Source organism: Ovis canadensis, chromosome 25 (genome assembly GCF_042477335.2).
Source record: "Ovis canadensis isolate MfBH-ARS-UI-01 breed Bighorn chromosome 25, ARS-UI_OviCan_v2, whole genome shotgun sequence".
Taxonomy (NCBI): Eukaryota; Metazoa; Chordata; class Mammalia; order Artiodactyla; family Bovidae; genus Ovis; species Ovis canadensis.
This window is the reverse complement of record NC_091269.1, coordinates 22,961,396-22,983,954: the sequence shown is the minus strand read 5'-3', so window position 1 is coordinate 22,983,954 and position 22,559 is coordinate 22,961,396. Positions and strand designations below refer to the sequence as shown.

The 22,559-nt window shown below is 46.3% G+C and overlaps 1 protein-coding gene across 9 annotated transcripts in view; it reads left to right on the top strand.

The window, feature by feature from the left end:
- Window positions 1–20,224, top strand: part of SIPA1L2 (signal induced proliferation associated 1 like 2) — a 241,120-nt gene extending 220,896 nt beyond the window's left edge. For 5 of the 9 annotated variants that reach the window (XM_069572623.1, XM_069572629.1, XM_069572625.1 and 2 more), the window contains 5 exons: window positions 1,411–1,542; window positions 13,862–13,915; window positions 14,438–14,561; window positions 15,655–15,736; window positions 18,991–20,224. In XM_069572623.1, the coding sequence (XP_069428724.1) occupies window positions 1,411–1,542; window positions 13,862–13,915; window positions 14,438–14,561; window positions 15,655–15,736; window positions 18,991–19,137 (539 nt within the window). In that variant the 3' untranslated portion in view covers window positions 19,138–20,224. The remainder of the gene's footprint in view (window positions 1–1,410; window positions 1,543–13,861; window positions 13,916–14,437; window positions 14,562–15,654; window positions 15,737–18,990) is intronic. The other 4 variants (XM_069572628.1, XM_069572630.1, XM_069572627.1 and 1 more) reach the window with 1 other exon arrangement.
- The last annotated feature ends 2,335 nt before the right edge of the window (window positions 20,225–22,559 follow it).

Below are 22,559 nucleotides of genomic sequence, written 5' to 3'. Positions count from 1 at the left end.
GTAAAGATGGGACCTGGGTGGAGTCAGTCCAGCCTCTCTGCCCTGTGGTGCCTCCCTGGGTTCAGAGGGCCCATCGGGAGAGGAACAGACAAGGACAGAGAACCTCATGCGTAGAACATGCTGAAAGGGCTGTTAGGCTAAAGCGCGAGCAAGTGGAGAGGGAGGGTGGCAGGAGCGACCTTGGTAGAGTACCTGTCACTGGGTTCCCTGCAAAATGGACGGGGCAGGACTTCCCTAGCAGTCCAGTGGTTAAGCCTTCACCTTTCAATCCAGAGGGCGTGGGTTCCATCCCTGGTTGGGGAGCGAAGATCCCACATGCCTCACAGCCAAAAAACCAAAACACGCAACAGAAGCAATATTGTGTCAAACTCAATAAAGCCTTTTAAAAAGGGCCCACATCAAAAAAGTCTTTAAAAGTAATAAGTGGAGGGGGTGATGGCTTCACATCTGAGTGGGGTGGTATTAAGAGCAGAGTGGCTCCGTTGTTAACTGCAGCTGCTGGAGCAGGCTAAGAGCTCACGTGGAAGGTGCCGGAGAGGGAGGGTTAGTGTCTTTCAAGGGCAAATCCCAGGCTCCCTCCATCCCGGTCCAGATGCCAGCACTTCACAGCCACCCCATAGGACGTGGGAGCTGAAATTACAGGTGCACTTGGTTAATTACGGCCCCTCCATAACTTAATTGCAGGCTCAGACAGCCAGGTGGTCATTATTTTGATTGGTCTAATTAGTCAGATGTGTCCGTGAGCAGCTGTGGGCCATGGTTCTGGGCAGGTCCAGAAGAGGCGTGTTAGGGGAGCTCTAGCCTTCGGGAAGTGTGTCTGCAGATGCATAATGACTTCTTAACAGCCAGTATTACTAGTGACGTAAGCGCTTCACGTCCTGTGATGAGAGTTTAGGAGAAGAAGTGTACAAGGTGTCTTTGTACAGAAGACTAGCAAATACTCAGTGCAGGATGGGGAGCGGGTTCTGGTTTAGCCACTGATCAGACCATCTCATTAAGTCAGAAGTGAAATTCAATCACCAGTTTCATACATAGCAAAATGTAGAAGAGAGATTGTACCAAACCATTTTTACGGTAGAGGCTTGCAACACTCTTCCCATGGGAAAGTCATCCCGAGGAAAACAGGATGTGATCCTCAGGGCAGTCAGACCCAGGTAGTGTCCTCCAGAGGAGCCCGCCCAGGAGGAGCTCACCTCTGTGTTTCTGGTTCGTGGGAGCCTCAGCCCTGATCTTGCACCGGCCCCTGCCTATTGGCGACCCCTAAGTGAGCCTGGCACTTGTGGCTCTTTCACAAACAGCGGTGGGATGTCTGTTTCTTTCCTGGGACAAGAACCCCCCTGGGCCCTTCTGAAGGCCCAGCCAGTACCCACACTGCTATCTGACTGACGCTCTGGGTTTTTTCCTGTCTAGATGAGTTCTGGTTCTCCGATGGGTCCTTATCGGATAAATCCAAGTGCGCAGATCCTGGCCTGATGCCCCTCCCAGACACGGCCACAGGGTTAGATTGGACCCACCTCGTGGATGCTGCCCGGGCATTTGAAGGTAAAGACACTCGGCCACTGGGGCTAGGGATGGCAGGGCAGGGGTCGTCTGGGTCAGCCTTTGGAGGCTCCGCACATCTTCCCGGAGGGAACCGAAGGGGTAGCTTGGGCTGATACTCGGGGCATTTCCTTAGGGAGACCCAGGCGTGTGGTGAAGTGACCCCTAGGCAAAGGGACCCCCGGACCTGCTGCCAGGTCAGGTACCAGCTGTGGTCTGGCATCAGCCACTTTTCCTTTTCCACCTCTGTTTTCTTATGTGGAATGTCAAGGTGATGACCTGGGACACAGACTGTATGTTTCCACCCAGCTTGATGAGGTGAGACAGGCTGGGAAGGCCCTGCTGAGGTCCGGGCTGCCCAGTTTGGCAGGACAGGCGCAGGCCTGGGAGTCCAGTGGCTCAGAGTCCATGCAGACTCTGGTGGGGCCTCCTTGACCCAGCGAGTGTCTCCTTGTCTGGCGCTGGCTTCCCCCTCTAACCCTGTGGCTGGGGACAGTGCTGAGCTGGCTGATCTCTGGGGCCCTCCAACTGCCTCACTGCCTCCCACCGTCTCTGGTGAATATTTCAGTGAACTTCAGAGGGGAAGCTGCTCCATAGCAAACATGTTTTCTCCCACCTAAAGATAAAGGGGCCACAGACAGAGGGCATGCCTGTCTCTGTCTCCCAGGCATCCTCAGGACCTGCGTGTGGACCCAGGGGCCCCCAGAGACAGGGTTCCTGCCGTTCTTCCATTCGCTGCGAAACTCTTTCCAGACTGCAGCCTTGCTCCTGGGTAACAAGCAGGATCCGCAGAGGGCAGGCCATTCTGAGACCCTGTCTGAGGATCTCCCGTGTGTCTGAGTTATCGCAACGGTGTTCACTGCCACCAGCCCCCACCCCCATAGAGGGCCAGCGCCACCTGACGGGCCCTTCTCCCCCCCGACCCTGTCACTGCCTGCTCGAGTAGTCAGTCCTCATCACCTGTGATGTGCAGGCTTCAGGAAAGGAATCCACATCCTTTTCCCAGGAGGGGCAGGTACGCTTTGCGGTCACACTGCTTCAGGTGGAGTCTGCCGCCCTGACTGCCTCTCTTCACAAGCTGCCCTGCTAGTCAGTTTCACTCATCAGCTGGGATCAGTGCCTCTGGTCCTAAGCACCTTTTAGGGTGGGGTCTAAGGAGGAAGTGAGTTAGTCTGGGCTCTGGGACATTTTGCTCTGATAGATGAGAGGGGGAAACTGTTAGAAAGAAATTCCTGCAAAACACATGGGCTGTTCCTGCTCCCTTGATGGAGAGAGGACAGCTGTTTTGGACCTGCCAAGTACTCGTGGGGTTTGCATTTGGATTCACAAAGTAGTTGTTCTGTGTGAAAACTTGAGAATGCTCCTGTCTGCTTGGTAACGCAGCCTTCATTTCTTTCAACCAGAAGCTGGTTAGAGTGGACTATAAAAGCTCCAGTGATTTCCCAGGCTCCCAAGACTAGCCTGGTGTGACAGAGCCCCAGAAGGCATGACAGGTCTCCCCTCTGTCCAGAGCAGCCTAGGCAGGAGGGAGCTGCCTTTTCTCTAGCCTGTCCTGTGCACACTCTTGTCTCACTGCCCAGTGAGAATCTAAGGACTTCCGTCTTCTCTGCTCCCCCCACCCACATAAATATTTGCACAGTACATCCCACTCCGTTCTGCAGTATTCACATCTCTGTCACTTCTTACTGAGCGATGAGTTTCTCAAGGGAAAACTGTTTCTTAAATTTATCCTATCTGTATTTATCAAGCGCGCAGCAAGGTAACCAGATGAAGAGAGCAAGCACAGAGGAGCCGGAGGTATAAGGTGCACAGGCTCCCTGCACCTTTGAGCTGCTGCAGCTCATGGTACAGATTTTAACCTCTGAGATCCTTTCACATCGTGTATTCATTATTCTGATTTACAGCAGTGTGTGTGTGGGAATAGAGGGGAATCCCTTGTGGCTCAGCGGTAAAGAATACACCTGTCAGTGCAGGAGAGGCAGATTCGATTTCTGAGTCAGGAAGATCCCCTGGAGAAGGGAATGGCAACCCTCCCCAGTGTTGTTGCCTGGAGAATCCCATGGACAGAGGAGCCTGGCGGGCTACAGTCCACAGGGTCGCAAGAGTCAGACACGTGGACACAACTTGGCGACTCAGCCACCGCCACCATGCATTCACACTCCATGTCTGTCTCCACCGTCACTGGGGTCTTTGCTTGGTTCCCTTCTGCCTCTGCAGAATAAAATCGCTGCTATGAAGTGGGACTTTGCAGGGAGCTGGGCTATGGGTGGGAGGTCCAGATAGCACAGGGGCACAGACAGCAGTGGCTGGATTATCCATCTGTGGACTGTGATTGTAATTGCAGCCCTACTGTGGGCTGCGGGCCTTTGAGCAAGTCACTCAGCTACGTGCTTTATTGCAACGCTGAAGGTTGGTCACCATTCCTCTGAGGTACACACTTGTGCTGGGCTTCAGCCTGCTCATCTATGAAATGAAAACCTTTCCAGAGACCTGGCAAGCTCCTCTCAGCCCTACCCTCACATTCCTTTCATCAGGGTGTTTCTGAGCTGATGTTCGAGGCCAGCTGGGCATTGGCCCTGTCAGACAAGGGAGGAAAAAGCAGGGACATCCTGCTAGCCAGTGACTCAGGGCAGGGGTGCCTAAGTTGAACAGATAGAACGTGGGATTCCGTTTGCTAGGGGAGCAGACTTTGATTCCCTGCCCTTTCTGAACTTTCCAAACAACATTCTACAGAAAATATAGAGGAAATTGAGGTCGTGTTTAAAAGTTCCACTCACTTTTTGGTGCCAAACCATAGGGTAGTATGCCATCTTGAGACAATAGTCAGTTCAGAAAGATTCAAAAATCTGCAACTCCAGAACTTTGGCTAATCAGATCCTTTTGTATCAGTGTCAGCTCCACTGTGATGGAAGTGGACACGGTGGTGACCATGTGATCCATCCCCTTGACCACTTTTTTTTATTATTAATTAGTTTTATTGAAGTCTAGTTGATTTAGAATGTTGTATTAATTTCTGCTGCATAGCAAAGTGATTCGGTTATATGCATATACATACACACATGCTTTCTCATATTCTTTTTGTCTGCTGTGGTTTATAGTTCTCTGCTCTATACAGCAGGACTTTGTGTTTTATCCATCCTATGTATAATATAGTTTGCATCTGCTAACCCCAACCTCCCAGTCCATCCCTCCCCTAACCTTCCCCCCACCCTGGCAATTCCTAGTCTGTTCTCTCTGTCTGTGAGTCTGCTTCTGTTTCATAGAAAAGTTCATTTTGTCATATTTTGGGTTCCACATATAAGTGATATCATATATCTGTCTTTCTCTTTCTGACTTAGTATGCTCATCTCTAGGTGCGTCTGCGCTGCTGCACGTGACATTACTTCACTCTCTCTCATGGCTGAGTAGTATTCCATTGTATACATGTACCATATCTGCTTTATCCATTCATCTGTTGATGGATATTTAGGTTGTTTCCATCTCAGTTGTCATGAATAGTGCTGATGTGAGCATAGGCATCCCTCAGCACTTTAAAAAGAAAGGTCTTTACTGGATGACCAGTTGCCCTGCTTGTGACTTTATCTTTCTGCACCAATTCTCAAAGCTATTCCTGAGCTAGACTCAACTTCATGAAGAAAAGATAGTCCAGAAAGCCCCTGTGTGCCTATTTAATCATTACAAAGTAATCAAGGCATCTCAAGATGCCTTACTGAGCTCAGACCCCTCTGGAAAAAGTCTGGGCCCACACATAATTAGTCAGCACATTTGAAGACAGGCTTTAAAAAATGGACTGTATCTGTTGGGTTGAGATACCATGAGCCTTGTATAATGCCATACTGTCATTTGTCCCTAGCAGGCATGACTCTTCCCTGCTGTTCTGCCTCATTTATGTCCCACGCCTTTATCTAAGAGCTAAAATTGACACTGGACACATGGGTTTAAGAATTTGGTTTTACTATCCTGTGCCGATTCCTATTTCCTCTGGTGTTTTGAGTGAGAACTAACGTAAGTGAACATTATCTTCAGGTAGTGCAGACGTGGGCTTCCCTGGTAGCTCAGCTGGCAAATGCAATGCAGGAGACCCCAGTTCGATCCTGGGTTGGGAAGATCCCCTGGAGAAGGGATAGGCTGCCTACTCCAGTGTTCATGGGCTTTCCTGGTGGTTCAGATGGTAAAGAATCCGCCTGCAATGTGGGAAACCTGGGTTCAATCCCTGGGTTGGGAAGATCCCCTGGAAGAAGGCATGACAACCCACTCCAGTGTTCTTTCCTAGAGAATCCCCATGGACAGAAGAACCTGGTGAGCTATAGTCCATGGGGTCACAAAAAATCAGACACGACCGAGTGGCTAAGCACAGCACAGCGCAGTGCGAAAGAACCTCTATGTTGGCCTGATCCAATCTGTTGTGACCTTATTGGTTGGAATTGGAATTGCACCATTTTGTGGATAAAAGGAAACCAAGTATATTCCTGAACTTAGCTTTCAAAATAGTGTTGAAAAATTGTTTTGTTTTTTTTCTAACTCAGTTAAAAGGAACTAAAACAGTCTTTCAAAAGAGGCATCTAAAAGTGTCCCTGATTTTGTGTATGGGCTTGGGTTTCGTAACCAAGGAAGACGCTCCTATCAAGTATGAAAAAGAAAGAATACAGTAGCAGTACCAAATTAATAAGCCCCAGTCTTGGTTGCTTAAACATGTTTGAACTCTCCCGGTACACAGTGTGCTCTCTGGGTACACGGAAGACACCATTCACAGTGGTGTAGGAATACAACATTCTCCAAGCATCCTGTGCATAGCATTCCCCAGGGGTCACTAAGAGAAGGCGCCTTTCCGCACACTTCCCTCCACAGGCATGAAATAGGAATTAAATCAGAAAATAGGAGCAAAACATAAACGAAAATCTTTAACAATTCAGACAGTTCTAAATATTTGTCTAGTGATGATTGTGCTTCCAGGTGGCTTAGCAGGTAAATAATCTACCCGCCGTGCAGGAGATGATGCAGGAGACATGGGTTCAATCCCTGGGTTGGAAAGATGCCCTGGAGAAGGGAATGGCAACCCACTCCAGTATCCTTGCCTGGAGAACCCCATGGACAGAGGAGCCTGGGAGGCTACAGTTCATAGGGTTGCAGAGAGTTGGACACAACTGAAGCAAGGAAGAATTTAGGACTATGATAAGAGCGTCTTTTTCTTTTCTAGTAAGTGAAGGTGAAGAAGAGGTTACCTAGAAAAGTCTTTGGACTACAGCAGGGAGTAGGCCTTAAACAAAAAGACTGCTTCAGAAACTTATATTTAAATGGAAAAAAAAAGTGAAAATTAAGTAACTGTACTTCAAAAACATTCTACAGAGGTTGTGAAAGAAAACAAACAAAAGGGAAAGAAATCAAATGATTTTCTTAAAAAACTTTCAATTGAAATTTCTGTGCAATTTGTAAATTTAATTAATGATCATTTTGTTCTTTGAATATTGATAAGCCAATATAAATTGGTTCAGAAAATGAACACACAAGTGAACAAAATTAGAAATGAGGAAGGAAATTAGTATTAAATAGTTGAGAGATGATAGCATGATTAAGGGATGTCACTTTATTCCTATGTAGGAATAAATCTGATGAATAAGATAATTGGATATTTCCTGCAAGGAAGTAGGGGGGAAAGAGCATGAGAAACAGTAAGTAGAAGTCAGAGTGTGGAGGGCATTGAAAAAATTATGCAAGGACATTTCCAGATCCCAAATATCACCCAAAACTAATGTTTACAGTTAATTATTTCAAAGTTTCAAAGAGCGATAATGCCCTTGCATAAATTTTTCTTGAAATGTATTAGCAGCCTCAGTGCATAATAGGATTCTTTCCTCATAACACATAGAAAAGAAAAATTGTAAGACAATCTTAGTCATTAATGTTGATGTGAGACAGCTTAGATGAAGCTCAGTCATAAATTGAAAAGATATTCATTGTTATTAGCAAGAAGTTAGCTGGTTTAATCAAAGAAAACTTTTAATCATAATAAGTTATAATAGATGAAGTCGTTAACAGTTGTCATATCAATTTCTCAGAGAGGGTATGTATAATAGAATTAATACCTATTTCTAATAAAAATTAAGAATCGAGAGATATCTTCAAACCCTAACAAAGAATATCAACTTTATTCCATAATACTTTTAAAGGTTCAAGTATAGTTGATTTACAATGTTATGTCACTTTCAGCTGTAAACAAGTGATTCAGATATTTATATTATATATACAAACGTGTGTATAAATATTTAGTTTTTCTTTTTCATATTCCTTTCCCTTATAGATATTACAGGATATTGAATATAGTTATATAATACTATACCAAATAACACTTAATGGAAAAAATTTTTTAATGTTTAAAGTGTATCACTTAAGTCGAGAGGCTAAACAAGGATATCCTCAGAGATCATGTCCTTTAATTTGTGCTGGAATCCAGTATTCAAAAGAGTAAATTTTGAAAGGAAATATTTGTGGATATAATTCTATATCTAGAAAATATAAATCAAAAAGAAATTATTAGATATTATAAAGTAGGTATTCTAAAGTATATTTCATATTTTTATAAGCCTCATTTCAACGCATTGTTATTAGCCTTTTCAGTTATCTATTTCTGTATAACAAACCACCCTAAAATTTATGGCTAAAGACTATAGTCTCATGATTCCGTGGGTTGGCCAGGCTCAGCGGAGCGGTTCTTCTGTTTCCTGTTTTCAGTTGCTGTCAGTCATGCAGCTGTATTCAGCTGGAGCTCAACTGGGTGTGGAGCATTAAGGTGACTCCACTTATATGCCTGTATCTGGAACACTGGGATCTGGCTGGAGCCTTGTCCCCAGCAAAGTAATTGTACTTCTTCACATGTGGCTTAAGGAGTCAGGAGAGCATAAGCAGCGGATATGTGATGTTTCAAGACCCAGAACGTTATATCCACCACACCCTGTTGGGTAGAGGAAGTCCAGGGCCAGCCCAGATCCCAGGATGGAGGTAGGCGCTTCCTCCTGGTGTGAGGAGTGGCATGTGCAGCCGTCCACACAGAGTCATAAAGGAAACCTTAGCAAGGTCGAAATAAATTCCTTGGGAGTTCACCCATCGTTAGAATCATAAGGAGAGAAGGCACTGGGCACTTTGATACCTGAAAAGTCCTGATATATGGAAGGATAGGAATGGATAGAAAGCACACAGGAAAGATGAGAGCCCTTCCTGATTTAATTCACAGCTTTTGTACCATTTCAATTCAGATATCTGTAGGATACTTGCATCCATTTGGAAAATAGATGAATAATGGTCAACAATAAAAGTTTACTGTAAGTCAGTAATAATTAAAACAACATAGTAATGATTCAAAAAATAGAAATTAGTCCTTTGGAAGGAAAAAAAGAGCCTAGACCAAAACCTGTGTATATTTAAGAGTTAAATGGGAGTGGGGTGGGATTTCCATACTCCATTTGGATTTAGGAATTGGAAAAGTCGATTCTAGAAAAAGTAAAGACAAAGATTAATGTTTTAGAAGCATGCCAGTACCATAACTATGGATTTGTGAGAGAACATGTAAAATGTAATGGGACCAGATAAAAGTATTTAAATCTTTTATGAACCTGGAAGAGAACATTAAAGGGGGAACTGGGGAACATGGGTAAGATTTGTAATACATTTGATAGGTGAAACCTAAGTGTCTCCAATAAATGAAGGAACATGACCACCAAAAAATACCAAATGCCCGAGAAACGAATGGTCAGGACATATGACACACGGTCCAAGAGAAGGGTCACACAATAAGTGAGGACTTGAAAAGTGTTCAGCCACACGTGTAAGTGTGGACAAAAATGAGCTCCCTTGCGAGTATGAAAAACCGCGCAGCCGCTCTGAACAGTTACGAAGAACACTCTCAGCTGGTATTGTCACAGAGATTATGAAACAGTCCATCTTTGTGTTCAAGCAGGATGACAGCATATAACTAGAGCCAGAAAATGTACCCACCCTTTGACCAGAAATCTCACTCCTGAGAACTTGCTTACTGGCAGTGATTCAAAAGAATAGAAACCGTTCAATACAGAAATGCTGCGCAGCATTGTTAAACATTAATTAATAAGTAAATAGATATGTTATGAAACTCTGCTCCAAAACCAGTCTCTAAAAATTGGAAACTCCTTCATAAGCTTGTGAGAGAGAAGGTGAGTCAGGTGCAGAGTGCCTCTCACCAGGGTCCACGCCTGCCACTCCATTCTCCTGTGATAGTTTGAAAACTGGCCGAGTCCCAGTCCTGGCTCGCTGCCATGTGGGCAGTTGTTTTGTTTTCAGGGAAAGGGGTGAGATGTGACCCTCTGCCCATCAGAACTCCGACACAGCACCTCTCATCAATGTTATTACACACTGAGGCCATCATCTGTCAGCCTTCACACTTTTCACTTCCTTTATGTATGAAGTGAAAGGAATAATGTAGGGTCGAGAGGGACCAAATGATATAGAGAGATCCTATCCCCGCAGTATGGTCAGGTGAACAAACCCAACAAGCAAAGCTGGCTGTGGGTTGGACAATGAAACAGGAGAAGGAGAGTGGAGTCTTTTTAAAAGTCCTAGGATTCAAGGTAGTTCTCATTTGTCAGAATATCAGGGGTGGCCAGTTGGCGTGTTCTTGGGCATTTGTTAAGTGGATAATGTTGTCTTAAGTGGAACGAAGCTTTAAAGGCAGCTTTATAAACCGATGATCAGAGACTAGATGTCAGTATCCCACACGGCTCCCTGCAGGCCTTTCCTCCCCTCGAGATTTCAGCTCTTCCCCACTGGTGGTAATTATTGCAAGCGGATGTGTGAGCTCGTGGCATGTGCAGAATTAACTCATTTATCAGACACCACTGTGGAAATGAAATAGTTCATGTAAGTGTATCTTCCGGAGAAGTACAAGTTTACACTTTTATTAGGTTACCTATGCCCTTGTTTTCTTGAACAGAGCATGAAAAGCATACATTTTAAACAAATTTTTAATTGGAGGATAATTGCTCTATAATTTTGTGTTCGTTTCTGCCATACAATGACTCAAATCAGCCATAAGGGTGTGTGTGTGTGTGTGTGTGTGTATATCCCTTCCCTCTTTAGCCTCCTTCGCACCCACCCCCAGCCCACTCCTCTGGGTCATCGCAGAGCGCCGGGCTGGGCTCCCTGTATTACACAGCGATGTGTGTGTGCCCACTTGTAGCTAGAGAGCCCCAACTTTTCTATAATGTGTAGTGTAGCAAAGACATTAGGACAGCTTTGTTTGTGGAAACGGGTTTCATTTAATTTAGCCTCACGCATGCATGTCCTGTACGGCATGCATCTGGGGCATATCTGTTCTCCTGTTCCTGGCCCTCAACAGACATGGCTAGTTGATCAAGCACTCATCCCTCACGAAGCAGGCTTGGCCTTAGGAGGTTCGTTGCTCCACACAGCTGGCCTGGGGTCATGGGGATTATTTGCAGGCAACTGTTGTGTCAGCGATCTCCGCTCCACACGGATATGGAGTAGCCTACTGACTGTGCATCCTCTTGTTCAGTGCTGAATGCACCAAGGTGAGACACTGACAATAAACAAGGTCCTGCTGTGCAGCACAGGGAGCTATATTCAATATCCTGTAATAAGCCATAATGGAAAAGAATGTCTATATCTCTATGTAACTGAATTGCTTTGCTCTACGGCAGAACTCAACACAACATTATAAATCAACTATACTTCAATAAAATAAACTTTAAAAACAAGAAACTGACATTGCACTCAGGTTTTTTAAAGATGATTTCAAGGGAAAACATGTACAGTGTGGGTAATTGGATCCTTGCTGTGCTCACCGTTTACATGAAGTTCATATTCTGAGCCTCCCTTTTACTTATAGTCTTGTCTGTGCCTTTTGGTTCAATGTCAGTAATTTCTTGGTTACTGAATATTTGTTATTACCGAAATAAGCTCTGGAGGAATAAAGCTTCTACTGGAAACTGTCACTAAATTAGCCATTTTACAAAGTAGTTTAGTGTCTGTACTTAATCAAGTAGCATTCTAGTAGCATTTCAACCTCCCAAGCTTTTTGGATTCAAAGTGAAATCTTCTTTGTGAAATTACATTGTTGGCAAAACTCTTTATTTCTGGCTTCTTGCCTCCTGACTGGTAGGACCTCGTTTCTCCCCAAGGAATGTTTGAATGGCTGCCAGTAGTAAGGTCTGGTTCTTCAAATATGCAGGTATTTTATCAATTCAGGTAAAAATAGATGAAGCAAGCCAAGATGTTTTCATTGAGATATTTAGACTTGATGATCAGAACCAACTATATTAAGAAAGATAGAAACTAACTGGAGTCTCACTGGGTTGCATAAAATGTGGATGAGTCAGCAAGACTTTTAAAAAGTGAGAAAAATGAATTTTTCTTTTCTTTCATTCCTTTTGTTCAGTAGTTAAGTTTGCTGTGAAATAAAAAATGTGCCTGCTGTTTTGCTTTGTTTTTCAAGGGGGAATCGTTTCCTGATTCAGGGCTGTCACTGGGCAGAAGGTTATCGTGGCACGCTGGCAGCCCAGACCCCCCACCCTTCCCCAGAGCCACTCACCCCCAGCCTGTGCAGCCATCCTTCCTGCCCCACCTCTGCTGGTCACACCTTATCAGGCGTAAAAGCAGGCAGTGCCCAAATTATGCTGTTAATCTTTTTTCAAAAGCTTCTTTATTTTATATTGGTGTATAACAAGTAACAATTGTTATAACAGTTAACAGTGTTGTAATAGTTTCAGGTAGATAGCAAAGGGACTCAGCCATACATAGACATGTATCCATCCTCCCCCCAACTCCCCTCCCATCCAGGCTGCCACGTGACATGGAGAAGGGTTCCCTGTGCCATACAATAGGACCTTGGTGGTTACCCATTTTTAACATAGCTGTGTGTACAAGTCCATCCCAAACACCTAACTATCCCTACCCCCCATCCTGCCCTCCCCAGCAACCATAGGTTCATTCTCTATATGCTGTTAATCATAATTAAATTACAAATTATTTCATCAGATGTATAAATCCTACTAGTCTATCAAATTGGGAACATGGTCATCTCTCAGGAACGTATAGTTATAGAAGGTCTGTCATCCTATAGAAGGTGCCAAGTGTGGAGCAGGCCCTTAAGCCTTTCCGGAATGTTGACTGAAGGACACCTGAGTGCCTGTCAGCAGGCACTGAGGAGTCGTGATGGGGGAGAGCGACGTGCGGCGGGGAACCTGCTGTATGCTCCTGCAGGTGGGGTGCTCAGCACGGCACCCTGGCCCTGCCGCCTGGCTCCTTCCAGAGCTCCCGGCAGCTCCACCATCCTCTCTCATTAACGGCCTGTGTGGGACCCTCCAGAAACCACCGGCTGAGCAGGTAGCTTCATTAGGAGACGCAGCCAGCAGCCAGGGGGAGACGTAATAGGTTAAATTAAGCACAGAGCACCCGTGACACGGACCCCAGTGTGGTTTCTCAGCCATTAATCAAATCATGTGAGAAAGCGGCAGCAGCGCTAAGGCACCTGCTGTATCCCTCAGAGTCCAGCTGCAGACGCGCTCGGGCACGGGCGTGTGGAGGGGAGTCCGTGTGGATGGTGAGATGCATCCCTGGTCCTCACCTCCACCTTGCTGAAAAGCAGGGTTTTCTCTGCATGCCTTTCAGCATTTCTGGGCCAGTGTTCTTGTGTTCGGCCCTCAGAGCTGGGCTAGTCTGGTGCCCATTTCAAAGAATATCACATTCCCTTTCCTGCCCAGCTCCAGACATTGAATGTGAAGTCACTGGTGCTGGGAACAGAAATGGCCCTGTGCTGTTTGGGGGCGGGGGCGGGGGGAGGGAAGGCAGTCACGCTGATCTCTGCTGCCCGTGCTGCAGATCTTCTCTAAGGGTTTTAGTGAAAATATTTGCTAATCTCTCTCACTACCACCATCTTCACCTTCAGGGAGCAGGTCATCCAGGCAGACCCAAAATGCTCACCTTCCTGCAGCTGGATTGGCGTGTGTGTGGCATGCAACTTAACTGTTGTGCATGACAGCTGTGTGTCCAGCCAGGACCATCACATGTGAAACCTTCTCTCTGACCACATTCTTTGGCATTGTATCACAGTCTCTCAGGGCAGTTCTTGGCTTCACACAGCACATACACACCGGCAGACATGCACACGCACTTACACACATCTGCAGATACGCACACACGTATACACATGTGGCCCTCTCAAACCCACACATCTGTTTTTCAGAGGACCCATCACCTGCGCCTTACATGTACCCCAGAGGCACTCGAGTGAGGAGAGAGATTACTGTTCAAAGGAAAATTCTAAATCTTATTTCAGGTCTTGACTCAGATGAAGAACTTGGGCTGCTGTGTCATCACACATCCTGTCTAGGTGATTGTTTGGGGCTGATGGTGGGCGCTCCGTCCTCCATGGCCTTTCCTTTCTGTTTCATTATCTGCACGTGTGCATGGTCATAGACGCGCGGAGGGCTGGGGATGCACAGGGTGACGTGTCCGGGCCATCGTGAATCAAGGATGCTCTCCAGGTTTGGAGAGAGGTGCCTCTCCCGAGTTCTGTTCATCACCCAACGCCGTTCGTTCACACCCAGTGACAGCTTTGGCATTTCTTGGGATGTGCACAGAAGAAAGATTGGCTGTAGCAAGTCCAGTGTCTGCTTGTTTTCCCCATAGCTGTGGTGTCTGTGTGCTGTGCAGCCCAGCAGGACAGCCAATCTGAATGCTTGCTGATTGTCAGCAGATTGCCTGAGTTTGTTTTTCTTTGTTTTCTTTAAAACAGGGCAATAACTGGTTGGGGGAGGGGCAGATTTTATTTAGAAACTGTTCCTTTCCACAAGGAGACAGTGCCTTGCAGCTTTTCCTGACGCTTCTGTCTGTGTGTGTCTCCCCTTCCCAGACCAGAGAGTGGCGTCCTTCTGTACCCTGACGGACATGCACCCTGAGCAGGACCTGGAAGGGGCCCAGGAGCTGCCCTTATGTGTCGATCCTGGCCGCGGCAAAGATTTCATGGATCCAGCTGGGTATGTGTCCCCTGCGGTGTTCCTCCTTCCCAGGCCCCAGGCCCCAGCAATTAACAGAAACTCAGCCCAAAGCAGCCAGGAAACCGTTTCACCTGTCTTCACCTAGTCCTGAAGGACCCAGAGGAGGGACTGAGTAGGCCTGCCTCTGCTTCCTGCCCCGCTGGGCTGGATGGAGCTTGTGCTCCACGGGCGAGTCCTGCCTCCAAGACGTGTAGACCTCCTGGATGGTGAGGTTGAGTTCCCGCGTGGGAGGGGGGGGGGGCCCCAGTCAGTGTCTGCCACCTGATCACAGCAGCAGCACTGGACAGGATACCTTGCTGACCACCCTCCCTCTACCAGGCTGCACGTACTCAACTCCTGAGCACACATGCTCCCCTCAACTCTGGGCCTCCACCCAGCCCCTCACCTCCCGCTGAAGTATGCCAGGAGCCAGCTCTCTCTACCCCCGTGTTCTTCTTTCTTCTTCTTTTTTTTAATACTTTTTTCTGCATCACACGACATGTGGGATCTTAGTTCCCCAGTGGGGATTGAACCCACGCCCCTTGCATGGCCAACACAGGGTCCTCACCACCAGAGCACCAGGGAAGTCCCTCTGTCCCTGCGTTCTTGATGTGTCCGTCACCCACAGAGTGATGCTGTCTCAGTGCCATCCACTCCTAATTCCCACTCTTCTGTCAGCTTGAGTGGCCAGCGACTTGCATGATCATCTTGGTGATGAGTTTCTTGATACATTCTTGTTAGAGAAAGGCAAATTGGGGCAATTGGGTCTCTCTTTGGTTCCCAGGACTTGATTCTGGTCTGCCTAATCTCGGCTACCTAAACGCATTTAGATCATCTGTCTTTTGTTTTCTTACCAGTGTATACGCCAGTAGAGATTCTGAAGCCCCTTTTAAGTCAAAAGCCACCCAGGAGGGATTTTCCACCAAAGCAGTGACATGCTGACCTTCAACATCTGACATAATCTTATTTTATTTCCTTGCTGTGCTCTCGGCACATGATAGCATGTCTTCCATGAAAACATTGCCGATTTATTGAATGCCCTGGCTTGACTTCAGCACTCTTGAGTTGTCCTAACTCATTCCTTCCTTGCTAGGGAGCGGTCTCCATCCACACTGACTGGGAAAGTCAACCAGCTGGAGTTGATTCTTCGGCAGCTGCAGACAGACCTTCGGAAGGTAAAACAATCAATTGGAAGTTCCTGCTCAGAACTCTTTCTCTTATACAATCAACCCCTTTTAACTACTAGGAATAAAAAGAAAGACCCTTGAGAATAAGTGCCCTCGTCAAAGCCCAACAGTAAATGGGAATGGAGATGCCCAAGGTCTGACTCCATCTCCTGCCCACAGCTACTGTATTTTATTGTAGGAGACTCAGGATCCAGTAGATATGACTGAACGAGGATGAGCCTTTGGGTGGCCGGTCTTCAGAGTGAGGTAGACACGCAGCATGCTAGCATTTGTCAATTCAGTGGGGTATCAGTTATGAGTAGACCTAAAAGGAGTTAGTTGGTGCCAGGAAGCCTGGTCACCCCAAGCTGTGGTCCCCCCAGTGAGCCAGCATCTTCTCTACCCAGCAACCTGTGTGTGCTCAGTCCTCAAAAGACATGACATTGTTTATTCCATGGACATTTGCTGAGCTCTTGTTGAATTATCAGTGCCATGCTGGGTAGCTGCTTCACTCCCCAGGAAAATGAAGTGGAGTACAGTAGCTGGAGCGTGATAGTTGGGTGGGGAGGGTTTTGTTGGTGAAAGAAGGGAGAAGTAACAGCTGACATGAATGCTGGTGGAAATAACCCAGTTGGGAGGGAAAGAATGGTGGGAATAAAGAGTGTAATGTCCTAAGCCTAACAAGGAGGGTGTAGCCCCAGATGTGAGTAGGGACTATTCTCAATAGTTACCAGAGTGTGTAGGAGTGATTCACGCACGAGTGCAAGTCTACCTTAGAGATATTGCAGGTTTGGTTCCAGGCTACTGCAATAAAGTGAATATCATGATAAATTGAGTCACGTGAATATTTTGGTTTCTCAGTTCATACAAAAATCATGTTTACACTGTACTGTAGTCTATTAGGTGGTGCAGTAGCATTATGTCTACAAAAACAATGTACATTCCTTAATTAAAAAATACTTTATGCTAAAAAGTGCCACAGCAGTTAGAGTAGTGACACTGAAGATCAGAGATCACTATAACAAATGTAATAGCAATGGAAAAGTCTGGAATACTGGCAGAATTACCAGATGTGCCGCAGAACCATGACGTGAGCAGATGCAGTTGGCTGAATGGTGCTGAGAGACTCGCTTAATGCAGGGTTGCCACAGACCTGCAAATTGTCAAACATCAGTCTCTGCAAAGCCTAGTGAAGGGAGGTATGGCTGTAGTCCAAACAGAGACAGGTTGATGGAGTTCTCCTCTAGTTGACTTCTTTATTCCAGAACTGAGAGTGAGCAGTGGGAAAGAGGGTGAGAGCTATAAGGATGGAGGGAAGGTGTCGAACGGAGGGTAATTGGGTATTTAGTGGGACTGTAGCATGAATTAGGTGTTTCCTCCAACGTGGGTGACCAACTGTCCTAGTTTACCTGGTGGGTTTTAGACACAGAACTTTTAGAGCTGGCACCGGGAACATCTCAGACCAACTGGGATGGGTGGTAGCTCTGTTTCCCGACAGGTGTAGAATAATTGGAGAGTTGAATTTAACCAATGTTAGAGCTACGCAGTTTGTAAAGGACATGATTAAACTGAGGGACTCAGAGTCTAAGCTGGGTGAGGCGGGATAATGTCCCTGCAGTGGGTGTTAATGGACGTTGACCATAAGGCAGGATTGGTGGATTAGATCATTTTTGAGGGGTGGATACTGAAGAAATTATTTTAAAAAGACAACAGGCAGTGATCAGGCAGTCAGGGCTTGAAACATTTAGGAACACGTGCAGTTATCAATAATAGCTTCAAGGTCCAGGATATGGCTGAGGCGGGGTGAGGGGTAGTGAGGAGGGTGGGCTTAAGATCACAGAAAGGCTGAATCGTATGGATTGGCTACTGGGTCTTGAAGTCATTAACAGACATGATGAATGGAGAAGGGAAGAAGAAAAGTGAACCATGTTCTAGAATCTTCCATGATGGCAAGGGCTGGAGATACAGTTGACCATGGCAGAGAGCAGGGGTGCCAGGTCTTACAGCCAATGTCCTGCTGTCAAAGGAGCTGGGATTTTAGGGGAGAGCAATTACCTGCCCTGGGCAGCAGGGGCAAGGTGTTGGTCTGTCTTGCCTCTAACCAACGTGCTCTTCAAAACAAGCCCTCACCATTCTGAGCTGCTGGGAAAGCAGCATCCCCAAGAGAGAGCCAAGACTCATTTACAGCTGAAATTAAAGGAACAGTCATGGAAGAAGGTGTTTAGAGAAGGTTTTAGTGACAGGACACACTCCTTGGGTAGAGGAGAAGGGCTGGGGGTCATGAGAGGCTGGCAGCTGGGCTGCAGCAGGGATGTCTGAGCTGTGCTGGGAATGAGGGCCCCGAGCTAGGGGAGAACAGGAGCTTGAGCCTCTTGCAGTGACCAAGAGAAGACCAGAATTGAGTGGGCTGAATTAGCAACCAGTCCTAATCTAAGCCTCCTCTTGACACTGGTGTCTTTGTTCATTAGATGAGGCAAGTGGTGTTGGGGACGGGTTGTGGAGGGACAGGAAAAAGGAGCAAACATCAAGGACAGGACCAGACATGCTAAGGGGGCCAGTGTCCTGAAGAGCCTGAGCTCCCAGCTCAGTGCTGCAGGTGTGTCTGCGGTGTTGACAAACAAGTCACCTCCCTTTAAAAATAGCACTCACCGTGAGGATGACCTCCTCTTTCTCTCTTGGTCAAGACATCCCTTTCAGCATTTGGGAGCTCAAATTTGTGTGTATTGGACACAAATTACTGTCTATTGGAAACTGTGATTCTTCTGAAACGTCTTGATTATTTGAACAGTTTTTAGTAGCACACTTTGAAGGTTATTATGGACATACACCTTCTCAGGAAAGCTTTCAGATGAGAAGAGCTGGTGGAAACCAAACCCACAATCAGCAGCTCTGCAGATTCTGACTTGTCCAGTAAGAAGGCATGCTGTGGAAGCTCTGTCCTCCTCTCCAAGGCCACACCTCTTCCCAGGCCCCCTTTTTCAGAGAGAAGATGATCGAAACTGGTTTATCATCTTCCCATATAACAGCTGTCTTGGCTCCTATGGGAGCAAAGTGGGATGAAAGAAAGAATATTCTTAGTTACTTACTCTCACCCTCCTTTTTGGGGAAGCCAGAACAGGCAGTCAGATCCCCTCTGCCACCAAGAAATAAATAAACAAATCGGTAACATACATAAGTAGGGACAGAAGTGCTCAGACTGCAGCTGGGAGGAGAGGCTGTGTCTAGCAGGTGCATGACTGTCTGTCTCCGTCCCCCTCTCCCAGGAGAAGCAGGACAAGGCAGCGCTGCAGGCGGAGGTGCAGCACCTGCGGCAGGACAACCTGCGGCTGCAGGAGGAGTCGCAGACAGCCGCGGCCCAGCTGCGCAAGTTCACAGAGTGGTTCTTCAACACCATCGACAAGAAGCCGTAACCAGGCCGCCGCCCAGCCGGGGACCCCGGGGAAGCCCGGAGTCCCTTCATAGTCACCAACATGTGGTTTCTCGCTGTGCTTCTGGCCCATCGTAGCTGTGTTTGCTGTCCCGCTCTGTCTAGCACCATGCCCCCAGCAGGACAGGGAGCCACCGTGTGACCGCAGAGAGCAACACCCGTGAAGATGAATGTAACGCTGGTGTCAGTGTGGACCTTTCAGGCTCTGCTGAAATGGCGCTCTGTGTGGGCTTACCTCACAAGGGACGATGGTTGGGCTTTATGTATCAGGTGACCCGGTAGAGATATTAAAGCAGTTTACCATAGTTTGGGCTTTAGAATTGTAAAATAAACATGAGAACAAATAATCAGACATATACTTTAATGTTAAAGGTGCTCTATTTTTTTGGATGTACAGTAGTTTTATTTCCACAGCCACATTATCATAGCAATAAGAAAGAAGCAGATGAAATAGTTGGAAAAGCCGTGTCGGGGCAGGGGGGGACAGAAAAAGCACTGATGTGTCTAACACAAGTTCAAATGCAGTTCCTTTAGAGACTTATTTATTTGCAGGAGCAAACGGTGCCTGAATATTAACAGTGTTCTGATTAAAAAAAAGATTCATATGCCTTGTAAATGGCTCACTGAGTAGTCACTTCAACTCTTAGTTCACTTTTGTATAGTTAATGCTCTGTTGAAAAAAAGCGTCAATCTGCTTACTTACGAGAGCCCTCCTGTGTGCCATGAGCCAGCAGAATCACTTGTACAATGCCAAATTTGTTTATCTTTGTACAGAAGCTTTGATGAAGTGTCTTGTATTTAACACCCTTATTTAAGCTTATTTAACCTTAAACTGTTAATTTTATAAACTTTGGTTTCACCTGCACTATGACGGAGGGCGGTGTAGGTGGCAGAGGGCTCAGAAGAGGCTGAGCTTGCCAGAGCAGAGTGAGGAGCGGGGCCGGACCTTCTAACAACTGGATGCTGCTAGTAACAAGTTGTTTGTATTGCTTTACCATTTTTAACTGTTCTATTTGAGATGAACGTACATTTTGCTTTTTTTAATAAATGTTTAAAATGAGTCCACACAAGGAACAGTGTTATCAGGTGAATGTAGACTTTGATGCTCTGAAATGTCAACAATCTGAGTGTATGAGAATTTACTCTGGGACCTTAATCTATACTGAGTACTACTTAGCCTGCTTACAGAATCCCAACCTGATTTAAAGTGAAGAGTTACTAGTAGCGTTCAGTGGTTGCCGCTTGCCAGAGCCTGTTCTTCACACTCTTCCTCCATCTCATTGAACCCTAGCATTACCCTTCCTGGTTGGGTGCTGGGATTCCCATCTTCCAGCTCAGTAAACTAAGGCTGAAGCCAGGCAGATGCGTTTGCTTTACAGGGTAACCAAGCAGATACAAAAGTCGATGTTATTTAGAGAAAACAAAGGAACCTGATCTAGCCTCCCTGATGGGCAGTCTTCGCACCTCCCTAAGCCGTACCTATAGACCAGACCAGAAGGCTTCTGTTTGTTTTTTGGTCATGCCACATGGCATGTGAGATCTTGGTTTTCTGACCAGGGATGGATCTCAGGCCACTCGTACTAGAAGCACAGAGTCTTAACCCCTGGACTGCCAGAGAGGTCCCACCAGAAGGTTTCTGTTTTGTTTTTGAAGAAATAATTCTCTATTCTAGGGCTTCCCTGGTGGCTCAATCACTAAAGAATTCTCCTGCAGTGCAGGAGACCTGGGTTCAGTCTCAGATCCCCTGGAAAAGGAAATGGCTCCTCACGCCAGTATTCTTGCCTGATACTAGCAAAGAATGAACCATCTCTCAAGTCTTCCCCCAAAGGCCATGCCAGAGAACATGACCCTGTGTGGGCCTATGGGACTTTTGTCAAATGAATGTTTCCAGTCAGCAGTCAAGCTGTAGAAAATCACGGTCCTCCCATAGTGCATGTGGTTTTGAGCAACTTGATGTCCTCATGGACACTTGTTAATTACAAAATGTACCCTTAGCAGCTCAGCACAGTTTTCTGTATGGACTTACTGTGTATAAACTAAATATTAGACTGTATCCAGTAAAAGTCATTTTTATTTCAGAATAAGTAATATCAAGCAAGGTTTCCCCTAACCATATGCAGTGATCTATTATGTGTTAAGGCCATTTTCACATATGACAAAGTTAATTTGTATTTCATAGGCTTTATCCCGCTATTCTCAGTCTTTAGGAGCAGGTTTATCATTAAAAGTATAAATTACTTTGGGCATGGGCCGAGAATATAACAATACAGTCCTGCCTTCACTGATATCATAGTTATCTTTGAAATGCCAGGAATCGTCTGTCCTGCTAACCCATTAAAATGCAGAAATTGATGACATGTCATTAACTGAGGTCTCCTTCAAACTCATGAAACCATAAACCATAGTGCTCGTCTGCAGAGCCAAAGATCAAAGAGATATCTATAAAAAACAGTAAGAAGCATGCTCTTCATAGATTTCCTCATGAAGAACTGTGACGATGGTCAGTAATGGAGAACATGGATCTTAACATCCCTTGTTCCTTGGGTAAAATATGGGCCTGGGAAGCCTGGATTGCAGTTTAAGAAGAGAACAGACATGAAACTTAGACTGACCAAAAAACTCTGGTGGTAGAGAAGCCGTGAATATGCTCTTGAAGAGTTGACCCTGCTCTTTTTCCCACAAGGAAGGTGAATCACTAGAACAAGCCACCATCTATGGCAAAGCCACTCTCTGCCACGGTCCCTGTGAACTAGACTCACGCAAACCTTTCTGAGAGACAAAGGCCCACCACTTTTAGTCCCAGCCTCTGAAAGTTATTGATTCATCTCACATCCTCTGAAATCAAGCCAGTGTTTGCTCTTCAGAATTTCCAAGCTGGGGGATGGAGCAGGGGAAGGGAGGGTTGCAGGAGGAGGTGATGAAGATATTTATAGATGCTTTGCCCTTTTGGGTGACTGGTAAGAATCAGTTCCAGTTCACTTGAGCATTTGTGGATTTGGTGCTTACAAATTTAAAACCACTCCCCCAGTTCTAGCCAATGCGGTATGCATATTACACACTAGCAGGAAGGAAAGTGGACAGAGTTGACTGGGTTTAATTCAACACCTGCTTAAAGGCAGGTGGGAAGGAAATGTGTTTGTTGATGCTCCTCAGAGAATGTGGTAGGAGACGTGCAAAAATCCAAGGGATGCATTGGGTTTCTGACCTGTGACCTCCAAGTTAACCCAAAGACCTAGCTTCCTCAGTTCAGTTCAGTTCAGTCTCTCAGTCACGTCCAACTCTGCCACCCCATGGACTGCAGTACTCCAGGCTTGCCTGTCCATCACCAACTCCCAGAGCTTACTCAAACTCATGTCCATCAAGTCAGTGATGCCATCCAACCATCTCATCCTCTGTTGTCCCCTT